Source organism: Pan troglodytes, chromosome 3, assembly GCF_028858775.2.
Source record: "Pan troglodytes isolate AG18354 chromosome 3, NHGRI_mPanTro3-v2.0_pri, whole genome shotgun sequence".
NCBI classification, from domain to species: Eukaryota; Metazoa; Chordata; class Mammalia; order Primates; family Hominidae; genus Pan; species Pan troglodytes.
In genome coordinates, this window is record NC_072401.2 from 144,631,791 (window position 1) to 144,644,066 (window position 12,276).

Consider the following 12,276-nt stretch of genomic DNA (forward strand, 5'->3'; position numbering starts at 1 on the left):
TTGCAAAGATAATACAGAGAAATCCTCTGTACTCTTCACTCAGTTATACCTCAATGTTACCTCTTACATAACTATAGCATAATATCACAATCAGGAAATTGATATTGATACAACATATGTATAATTCCATGCCACTTTACCACACATGGAGTCATGCAACAGTCGCAATCAAGGTACAGAACTATTCTATCACCACAAGAATTACCCTCATTCTACCCCTTTATTAAAAGTTCTACTCATCCCTCTGCCTCTCCCATCTATACCTAGCCCTTGACAACCACTAATCTGTTCTTCATCTCTAAAATTTCCTCATATTGAGAATGTCGTACAAATGGAATCACATAGTATGTGACTTTTGAGATTAGTTTTCTTCACTTGGCATAAAAATGCCCTTGAAATCCATCCAAGTTGTGTCCATCAATAGTTTCTTTCTTTTTATTGCTAAGTAATATTCCACAGTAAGAATGTACCACAGTTTGTTTAGCCATTCAGCATACTGATGACCATAGTTTGTTTAGCCATTCACCTACTGATGACAATTTTGATTGTTTTTGGTTGTTGGCTATTGCAAATAAAGCTGCTTTGGACATTTGTGTATATGTATTTGTGTGAACATAAGTTTTCATTTCTCTGGAATAAATACCTAGTAGTTCAACAGTTTGATCATATGATAGCTGCATGTTTAATTTTTAAGACACTTCCAAACAATTCTCCAGAGTGGTTAAACCATTTTGCATTTCCACTTGCAATGTATGAGAAATCAGTTTGTCTGCATCTTTGCCAGCATTAATGTTGTCACCATTTTTTATTTTAGTGGTTCTCTAATAAATGTGTTATAATATCTCATGGTCTTAATTTGCATTTCCCTATTAGCTAGAAATGTTAAACAACTTTCCATTTGTTTGCCATATGTAAATCCTCTTCATTGAAATGTGTCTTGAAATCTTTTGCCCATTTTTAATTGGATTGATTTTTTTACTGTTGATTTTAATTTTTTATTGTGGTAAAATATAACCTAAAATTTACCATTCTTAAGTGTACAGTTCGGTGGCATTAAGTACACACTGTTGTGCAATCATCACCACTATCCATTTACAGAACTTTTCATTCTTTGAAAGAGAAACTCTGTACCTATTAAACAATAACTCCCCATTTATTTTCTCCCTAGCCCCTAGAAACCTCTAATTTGGATATTTATCCACATGTGAGAGCTGTCTCTGATTTTCCAAATTCTTACAAGGTAAAAACCTTGGCAGTCATCAAATCTTATAGTCTTAGGTGCCACCATCTTGTTTACAGTAATTACCAACCTGAGTGGGTAGGGAGGAGTCCCCTGATAGTTTCTACTTTGACCTTCTTCTCTTTGCATAGTAGCCCATCCCAGCCATATTAATTTCCAGAAATGGGACCAGCCCATGTTTTCTTTTTAGATTCATCTCAGAGTTAATTTTAAGGGTTCCTCAGGTGACCCATGTACTTTCCACTGGTCTTTTTCCCACCCTTCTAGGGTCTCTTTTACCAGTCCCTTGACAAGTATAGTGAGTCCACCCCCATTCAGCTGTACACATGGCCATCTCAGGGGTCAGCAGCACTTGACAGGGACCTTCTCAGCTTGGGTGGAGCTTGTCTTCTTTCCAAGTCTTAATCAGCACCTAGTCGCCAGGCTGGAAGTGGCAAACTGCAAACTCAAGAGGAGGAGTTTGAGTCAGAAGTCCTTTTAACCTAAGGGATGACAGGGTGGAGGATAATGCCTGTATGTAATTTCTTAAGAACTGATCCTTGGTTTCCATAGTAGGAAGATCTGTAGCTCTGCCCAAATACAGGAGCCCATATAATAACTCACAGGGGGACAATCCCAAGTCTTTTCTTGGGACTTCCTAAGGAGTGCTATTGGGAGACATTTTGTCCAAGGCATTTTAGTTTATTAGTTTGGTGAAATGCTTTTTGAGAGTTTCAGTCATTCTTTCTACCTTTCTAGAGGAAGGGGGATGCCAAGGGGTGTAATAATCTCATCTAATTTGTAAACCTTCCATAATTCCCCTTAACACCCGGGAGGTAAAGTGGCTGCCACTGTCTGAATCAACGTTTTTCACCAGGCCAAATCTAGGTACAGTCTGTTATAATATTATTTTGACCACATTCCTGGCAGTGGCTGTTGGAAGGGGAAAGGCTTCCACCCAGCTGGAAAGGTAACCTATAATCACCAGTAAATACTTCGGTCTTCCTACTTTGGGTATTTATGTGAAATCTACTTGAATGCTCTGAAATGGTCTTAGTCCAGGAGGTCTTCCTCCCGTGAACTGTTTTCTAATCACCTCTTTGTTTATCCTTTGACAAGTTACACAACTTCCACATACTTGTTTAGCGAGGGTATAAATCCCTATCTATCCATAATTCTTAAATATTGCATCACGCGGACTCTGGGGTCCCCAGTGACTCCCTTTGGGGAGTAATACAGACATCAGTTCTCTCATCAGGGGTTTACTTATCATTTCTCTCCCATCAGGAAGTACCCATTTCCCATCTTCAGTTTGTGTGACCCCTATCCTGCCTAATTCTTCCTTCTTCTCTCTGGTAAACTGAGGCCTTAATACCACCTTAGGGATGTCTGGTATCAGGCTAAATAGTCTAATTTCTTCCTCCAGGGAGGCTTGCCTAGCAGCTTCATCCACAAACCTGTTTCCTACAGCTTCTATAGTGTTCCCGTTCTGATGATCATTTACATGAACTATGGCTACCTCTGCTGGAAGCAGGAGACTTTCTAAAACCTGTTTGACCAGTTCCCCATGTACCAATTCTTTTCCCTTGCTATTTATTAGGCCCCACTCTGTCCAGATTTTTCCAAAAGTGTGTACCACCCCATAGGCACATTTAGAATCAGTATATATATTTCCTTCCTGGCCTTCAAGGAGCTTTAGGGCCTGGTCAAGAGCATGTAATTCACATTTTTGGGCTGACCAGCCATTAGGTAATCTACCTTTCTCACATAATGACTGTTTATTTCCATCAAAGACAGCATAACCATTATGTCCCTTGCCATCTATCACTCCGGATGACCCATCCACAAACAGTCTAATCCATCACATAGTGGAGCTTCCCTAAGGTCTGGTCTAACTTTGGCTTGGTATTCTATGGTATCTAAGCAGTTATGATCTGATGTCTCTTTGTTCTGGTCTCCTTTCCATAGGACACTGGCTGGATTCAGGCAAGTATCTGGTGTTACAACCAAATAATCTTTTTCTAGTAATATGGCTTCATATTTTAGAATCTGAGAATCCACTAACCATCTCCCAGCTTTCTGATTTAATATATTCCTGACCTGGTGTGGGGTGTTTACTATTAGGGCCCCACCAAACATTAGCTTTCGACTCTCCTCTACCAGCAGGGCTGTCGCAGCTACTGCTTGCACACATTCAGATCACCCCTGAGAGACAGGATCGAGAAGCTTGGAGACAAAAGCAACAGGTTGCCTCTTCCCTCCCCAGGTTTGAGTGAGCACCCCAAGGGCCATGCCCCGGTCTACTGTTACAAACAGATAGAATGGTTTCTCTAAAGATGGGAGGGCCAGGACCAGGACTGTAATGAGGGCCTGCTTTAGCTCTTTCACTGCCTTAATTTCATCTAGGGACCATTACAAGGGATTGGGCTCCTCTTCTAGTAACTTGAGATACAGAATTTTGTCTTTTAAGCATATGAGTCAATCCATAACCTACTGTAGCCAGTTAAACCTAAAAATTTTTGGAGTTTTCTCTTTGTCTTAGGCAAAGGCAAACCCACTATTCCCAATATTCTGAGTTTATTATCCACTTCCCTTCACCAATCAGGTGTCCTAAATATTTAACTTCTTTTTCTACAAACTGCAATTTGTTCGTAGAGACTCGCAATCCCCTTTCTCAAAGAAAATAAGGCAAGATTATGGTGGTTTCTGATCACTCGGCCTTCCTTTTGCCAGAAATTAAAAGTTCATCTACATATTGTAACAACTGGGTTCCCCTGGAAGGTTGGAATTCCTCCAGGACTAAGATTTGACCACGTAAGTTTGGGGCTTCTGTGAAACCCTGTAGCAGTACAGTCCAGTGGTACTGTTGTTTTCTCCCAGTTATAGGATTTTCTCATTTCTTTTTTGCCTATGAACATCCAGTTACTCCAGCACCATTTGTTGAAAACACCATCCTTCCTTCACTGAATGGCTTTTGAATCTCTGTCAAAAATCAGTTGGGTGTATTTGTGTGGGTCTAGGTTATTGTTGCCCATTTCACTGATCTATGTGTCTCTCTGCCATTACCATACTGTCTTAATTACCCTGGCATACAATGAGTATTATTTTTGGGTAGTGATATGGTTTGGCTCTGTCCCTACCCAAATCTTATCTTGAATTGCAATGCCCATAATCCCCACGTGTTGAAGGAAGAAACAGGTGGATATAATTGAATCATGGGGGCAGGTTCCCCCTTCCTGTTCTCGTGATATAAGTTCTCACGAGATCTGATGATTTTATAACAGGGTTCCCCCTTAGCTCAGCTCTCGTTCTGCTCCTTCCTGCTGCCATGTGAAAGGATATGTTTGCTTCCCCTTCCACCATGATTTTAAGTTTCCTGAGGCCTCCCCAGCCATGCTGAACTGTGTTTATAAACCTTTCCTTTATAAATTACCCAGTCTCAGATACGTCTTTATTAGCAGCATAAGAACAAACACAGGTAAAATGATCCCTCTCACTTAATTCCTCCTTTTCAGAATTGTTGAAGCTACTCTGATTTGTTTTTCCAAATACATTTTAGAATAATCTCGCCTGTATATGAAGAAGAAAAAAAAAAAACTTTGCTGGAGTTTTAATAGGAATTGTATTAAACCTGCATATCGATTTAGAGATCATTAACATCTACACTATGGTGAGTCCTCCAATCCATGTATATGGTCATTTATTTAGATCTTCGATTTCTTTCATCAGTGTTTTGTTGTTTTCAGCATGAGTCCTGTACATCCACTGTCAGATTTACACCTACATAGCTTTTATTTTGAGCAATTATCAATGGTATATTTTTAATTTTGGTTTCCATGTGTTCATTGCTAGTACATAAAAGTACAACTGATTTTTGTCTATTATCTTATATTCTGAAACCCTGCTGAGTTTTTTAGTTCTAGAAATTACTGTGTAGACTCCTTACGACTTTTTCTAAACCATGTTTTTCATTTCATTTTTTAAAAGTTCATTCATTCAAAAAATAGTTAGATTGAACTGGGCATGGTGGCTCACGTAATCCCAGCACCTTGGGATGCTGAGGTGGGAGGATCATTTGTGTCAGGAGTTCAAGACCAGCCTGGCCAACATGGTGAAACCCCATCTCTACCAAAAATACAAAAATTAGCCAGGTGTGGTGGTGGGTGCCTATAATCCCAGCTACTCAGGAGGCTGAGGAAGAAGAATTGCTTGAACCCAGGAAGTGGAGATTGCAGTGAGCTGAGACTGCAGTGAGCTGAGATCACACCACTGCACTCCAGCCTGGGCAATAGAGTGAGAGACTTCATCTCACAGACAAAAAAATTGATAGATTGTTTACCCTAGTGCTCTAACTGCTAGATATAGAAGTAACTAATAAAATTAAGGGGTTCTTTTTGACCTCATGAAGCTTAGATTCTAGAGAACAGAAAAAGGCTGTAAACATATGATAAATGAGAACAGTAGGAAAAGACACAAGAGCAACTTGATGGAGGGCCTTAAAGTCAACAGTAGCCATTTGAATTTTAAGATGAGAAGCACTGGAAGATTTAAAATAGGGTAGTGAGGCTGCTCTGCCTATGAAGTAGCCAATGGTATATTTTTAATTTTTAATTGTCTTTTATTCCTTTACTTTCTTAATAAACTTGCTTTCACTTTGCACTGTGAAAAAAATTAAATGAAATAGTGTCGTAAGATTAGCTTGATGTCCATTTTAAGTCATTAAAACAAAAACCATATCAAAGTGGTTGGTGTGTTTCTTTACAGTCTTTTTTTCTTTACAACTTAAAAAACATATATAAATTTCATAAAGTCAGGGATTATTTGTAATTACTTCATATGATGGTTTATTTATCACAGTCCTCTCTAATCTATACAATCAGTTTGCTTTTGATTCTATGAGGTGATATAAATTTCCTAAGAGAAAACTAACCTCACAATAATGTTATTGCAGTTGGCCAACTCTAACCACTGCTTTTGGGACTGCCTTTTCTCTTTGCTTATCACAAACATAAACACATACACACACTTTTCATCTAATAGTATGATGGAAATAATGGAGACTCTAGAGTCAGACTTGATTATTTTTTTTAACCTCCTTTGGCTTCAATACCTTATCTATAAAATGCAGCTATTAACATCTATTTCCAAAACCCCGTTTTGAGAACTAAGGATAAAGTATAATATATTGAGTTCCAGGCACACAGAGGTTGCTAAATAAACAATCACTCCTTATCCTGTGCTTTTTCTCTTTCATCCCCATCACTCAGCTTCCATTCTCAGATCTAACATATTTGTAAAACCATGTAGTTAGCAATTGAGGCCTTAGACTAAATCTTTATACGAAATTTTAAAGCCCATTACAATAGCACCCACTAATCCAATGATTAGTGGCATGATTCACTGCAAAAAAATCTTCCACAGACTTCTGAAAATATTTTAAAATGTTAAAAAGGAACATGGTATTATTATAGAACTTTTAGTTATGCTATAAAATAAATTTAAAGTTGGCCACTTTCAATTGAAATCTTATAAAAGAGCATATTACATACATTTTTTAACCAGTGGCAAAAGAAGGAAATGAGCGTTGAATATCTTGGTATAAAAACCTAGTATTTCATTTCATGCATCTATCATTCAAGAGGTACTTTAAAAATACAGAGTCATGGTGCTTTTGGAAGTCTAATATTATGACATGTAATTTACATGGACTAATAGCATTATGTTCTCTCAGACATCTTATTTTGTAATATTCAATTTTTCAAGACCTAATATTAACAGAAAGAAGAAAATGTTATAGACAATTCGAAGTAATCTGTCAAGTTTTAAATCTACCAATTTTTTTTCTTGTCTACTTTGGAATAATCACTTCGCTGGTACTATTCAGCAATCTTCATTCGTCCTGTTAGTTTCTTAGCACAAAGACTAATTCCAAATTTCCTCCACTCCACCTCAAATCCACGATCCTTCTTAATACTTAATTCCTTCTTAATATTTTATTTTCTATATTACTTTTGTCTTCCACTGTGGCATTATTCCCAGTAAAGACAAACATCTGTGTACCTTCACCTCCTACTGGAAAAATCATTCCTGTCTCTAGCATGACTGATAGATTAATTACCTCAATTCTCTTTTATCTTCAGTATCTTCCTAGAAGTCAACTTGGTCTTAAGTTCCCTTTTACTCAAGCTCCTGTCTCCTCTAAACTGCTCTTCTTAAGACTACCATAATCGACGTGTGAATATATTAGTGTAATCGTGTTTGTAACTTGGTAAAAAAACAAAACACTATTTAGCAAACTGAAGTAACAGAATTTTGTTCATTTTTCTACGGGACATTTTAAATGACCTATTTCTTTAAAGTTTTGTCTGTATTACAGGGCCTTAATGTCTAGTTTCACAACTATATTAACCAAGCCTGAAGCAGGCTACAGTTAGGCAATATTTTCCAATATAAAGACCTCTGATTAAATTCTTACTGTGAATCTTTGGAATTTGGCATGAAACAGAACAAGCATGATTGCACGTGTTCTTCCCTATTGTAAACCATCTTCGGTGTCAACATATACAATAAGTTTTGTGGTATTTCCACCTGGTTTTCTATTTTCAAAGTACCCTTGTATGACACAGGCATAAAAATACTTTGATTCTAATCTGCCATTTTCCTTACTCTCCTCACACTTTCTTGGACGGCTTATAATTTTCGATATGGTACAAAGCTCACTAACTGGTTCTTTGCTAGAGGCCTGCTACTGATACTGATGGTCGCTAAGTGCTAGGTACGCCGCCGGTATTGCTCTTACTTCAATACCGACATCGCAGGATAAAGGCAGTCACATGTAGGCGCGCAAGCGCAATTCTTGATTAATGAGCCAAGGCAAAGATTTCTCAATCCGAGTTCTGAGTTTTCCTTACTTTTCCCCCAAATGCTCTTTTCCTCGGATTTCACATCAATAGCACTTATTCGAGTTTTCACGAGTAACCTGACGCAGGCGGAACCGACGAAGACTAGCCGGCAAGAATCCTACAGTCGCAGCCATCTGCGCAGCGTCCGCCGGGGACGCTCCGCGCGGAAGACCGCCTGTGACTCGACACACTCTCCAGTGACGCGGCCGTCGCCGCACCTGCGCGGCGGGGCGGGAAGGAGACTCCCAGCGCCGGGGGGAAGGGAGTCTACGACTCGGGACAGAGGTGGGGGAGCAGGGAGGGAGAGAGGGAAGAAGGGAGGAGGAGAGAGGCGGACAGGCGGAGGGGCGGAGGGGCGGTCCTTCCCGGAGGTTCTTAGATCCTTCACTTCCTGTTTGCCGGCACTTCAAAATCCGGGTCAAAGGGTGTCGCTTCGGTCTCTTCTCCCCGGCTGATCCCAGCACTCTCCGTGACAGCGCCTCCTGACTCAGCCCAGGACCGGCTTCTTCTCACGACCTGCTGGAGACTGGACGCCCACACCTGACCCGGAACTCGGAGGCGTGCTTCCTCCACCCGCCGGCTAGCAGCCCCAGGCCCTGAGCGCCCGCCGACGCCGCTGGGGGGCCCGACAGGCCCCTCGGCGCTGATGCTGAGTGGGATCGAGGGCCCGGGGCGGCGGCGGAGTACGGGCCTCTGGCGCCTTAGGCCAGCCGCAGGTGTCGGTTCTTAGGCTCTCCAGGCTCACCAGCTCCCGCCCCGGCTTGGATGGGTCTCCCTGCGCCATAAATGTGGCTGCTGAGGCGGCGGTGGCCGTGGCCCGTCGCGCTGCTGCTGCGGCGCTCCAAGTTCATCTCCGCCCCGGGGCTCTCCTGCCCCACCTCGGGGCTGCCGCCACCCGCTCCTTATCCCCTGGCCCTGGCCTTGCAGCGTGGCGACAATGGACAAGATCCTGGAGGGCCTTGTGAGTTCCTCGCATCCCCTGCCCCTCAAGCGGGTGATTGTGCGGAAGGTGGTGGAATCGGCGGAGCACTGGCTAGACGAGGCGCAGTGTGAGGCCATGTTTGACCTGACGACCCGGCTCATCCTGGAGGGCCAGGACCCTTTCCAGCGGCAGGTGGGGCACCAGGTGCTGGAGGCCTACGCACGATACCACCGGCCAGAGTTCGAGTCCTTCTTCAACAAGACCTTCGTGTTGGGCCTCCTTCATCAGGGCTACCACTCTCTGGACAGGAAGGATGTAGCCATCCTGGACTACATTCACAACGGCCTGAAGCTGATTATGAGCTGTCCGTCGGTGCTGGATCTCTTTAGCCTCCTGCAGGTAGAGGTGTTACGGATGGTGTGTGAGAGGCCGGAGCCGCAGCTCTGTGCCCGACTGAGCGACCTTCTGACCGACTTTGTGCAATGCATCCCCAAGGGGAAATTGTCCATCACGTTCTGTCAACAGCTGGTTCGAACGATAGGCCATTTCCAGTGCGTGTCCACCCAGGAAAGAGAGCTGCGGGAATATGTCTCCCAGGTGACAAAAGTTAGTAACTTGCTGCAGAACATCTGGAAGGCCGAGCCTGCCACACTGCTGCCTTCCCTGCAAGAAGTTTTTGCAAGCATCTCTTCCACAGGTAAGGGTCATTATCTTTCAGAATATCTCATAAAAAATCAGTATATGTCTCTCTTGCACACACACATTCACACCATGTTTTCCTCCTGCCCTGAAAACATTCTTAAGCGAGAGCAAATCCTAATACCTCATCCCAAATTTATTCACATTCACTACCTTATTCAGGACGTCACATCGTACTTTAAAAACAGGCAGCGTTCCCATTTTAAAGGTTGAGAACGTCCAGGTCTAAGACCTTTGGCACTAAGCAAGTTGTTTAATTACCCAGCCTCTGCTCAAGTTATTTGGAATGCTTTGAGGATGACAGCTACTGCAGAAAGCTTCCATTCATTAGTGACTAATGGTAGCATGATGTTTACCATAGTATTTATTGTACGTGTCTCTAATTTTGTAGTGAGTTTTTCCCCCATTTTTGTATTTCCTCATTTTTGAATTAATGGATTGTGCAGTTTGTTTTATTACTGGATTATCCCAGATAACTATGAAGTTTTTAAATACTGATATTTTTTGTCTACAGTATCTAGTAGGCAAAGGAGGGATACAGATAGAATGAGGGAAGGAAGAGTACGAGGATTTAAATATTTGTTTTTGTGCCCATGAACTGCATTCTTAGAAAGCAGAGAAGGGTCCCATGATACTTGCCTAGAAAATGCTTTCTCGCCGAGGAATTTTACCAGTACCTCTACCTTCGTTGTTCTGTCTTGGACCTTTCAGGTCTGAATAGATTCAAAACCATGTCCATTTCCGCTCTACTTGGTACAAGCATTCTCCTTCATTTATAACACCAGTGGGGACTGTGTGGCTGTTCAAATTGAACTTGTGAGGGATGTGTCCTCTTCTTATCTTAAGAACCAGAAGTAAAGGTGGAGTTTTAACAAACGTTCTATGTTCTGATGAATTTAATATATTTACGAAAGAATTACAAACGATGTATTTGCAGTATCTGAGTTTGTTTGTTTTTTTTCTTATTGTAATTTTACTTCTATTGCCTGTGTTGTCATAACTGTTAGGTTCCTCCCAAATTTTTTGAACTGTAGCAGTAAAGGTACTTGTCTTGGATTTGCTTAATTTGTATACAGTTTAAGCAAAATCTCCACAAAAGTCACCTTCATTTCTACTTTAAGAGATTTTTTAAAAATCTTCCTTAGAGCAATGTAATGATGAATAGTTTTAAGTTATTTTGGAGGGTCTGAAGTGGAAGTTGAAATGATACTTTATGTTTCTTTATATTTCCTTTCTGATTAGTGATTTACAAGTTAATATTTTAGCTCAACAATAACTCGATAAATTATGAAAAATTAAAGTAACTTATGGACTAACCATATCAATATATTTCAGTATTCTGTCTATAGTATGAGTGATCATTGCTGTTCACTCCTAATCTTTCATTCCTGTAATTTAACATTCCTTGTAAATTAAGAGTCTACCCATGAGGGTGTAGCATAATAATCTTTCCTAGTTAACACCTTTGCTGCAATTACTTTTTTTTTTTTGTAAAGTGTTGTTCTTTTTAAATACTTGAACCTACTTGCCATGTTCCCTTTTCTTTTTAATTGAAAAAACAGATGCATCATTTGAACCTTCTGTAGCATTGGCAAGCCTTGTGCAGCATATTCCTCTTCAGATGATTACAGTTCTCATCAGGAGCCTTACTACAGATCCAAATGTAAAAGATGCAAGTATGACCCAAGCCCTTTGCAGGTACTTCTTCATGACACTATTAATGGTAATTGTAAATTTGGGGAAGAGGAAGTATTTTGTATTTTGTGAGTAATGAAAAACTTACGAATGTTTAAAACTAAAATCGTGGAATGACATATGTAAAGATTCTCCAAATAGATTGGAATTGTTTATAGCGTTAACAGGCATCCCAATAATTCACAAATCTATTTTCAATTCAACTTTAATTCCCAAAATATACACACATATACACATATTATACACTCAGATGTTGATTGGATTATCAGTATACAGTATTTCACTAACTTCATTGCCCATTATTGTTTCCTGCAACCTATTTCTTTCTTCTGCGTTTTTTTTTCTTTCTTCCTTAGTAAGTATATACTTTACTTTCTCTTTCAACCAGGCTCAATGTGTAATACACTCTTTGCCTTTGCCTGTTTGAATTTTTTTTCTTTCTCAGTTTTAAATAGATGATTTGGCAAGATACAGAATTCTAATTTGATAGCCATTTTCTCTTAGCATTTTAAAAATAATACTGTATTACCTTTGGGCATCTGTTGTTGCTCGTGGGAAGTCAGCTGTCAATCTGACTGTCATTCCTTTGTGAGTAGTCAGCTTGTCTGGAAACTTTTATGTTCTCTTTATCCTTGATGTTCTGTAATTTTATTCTTGCATTTCTAGGTATAATCTTAATATTATTTACCCTTCTTAGCACTTTGGCACTTTTATTCAGTCATTCATTCATTTATTCAAACCACACTTATTGAGTACTTACCATGAGTGCCAGGCAGTGTTCAAAATGTCCTCAAACAAACTGATAAAAATATCTGCCTTTATAGGCTTGCATTCTAGTT

General features: G+C 40.4%; 1 protein-coding gene across 2 annotated transcripts in view; it reads left to right on the forward strand.

The window, feature by feature from the left end:
* Positions 1-6,048: 6,048 nt before the first annotated feature.
* USP38 (ubiquitin specific peptidase 38) overlaps positions 6,049-12,276 on the forward strand; it is a 38,957-nt gene continuing 32,729 nt past the window's right edge. The window contains exons 1-2 of one of the 2 annotated variants that reach the window (XM_016952271.4): positions 6,049-9,740; positions 11,305-11,440. In XM_016952271.4, coding sequence (XP_016807760.2) covers positions 9,059-9,740; positions 11,305-11,440 — 818 coding nt within the window. In that variant the 5' untranslated portion in view covers positions 6,049-9,058. The remainder of the gene's footprint in view (positions 9,741-11,304; positions 11,441-12,276) is intronic. The other variant, XM_016952272.4, reaches the window with a different exon arrangement.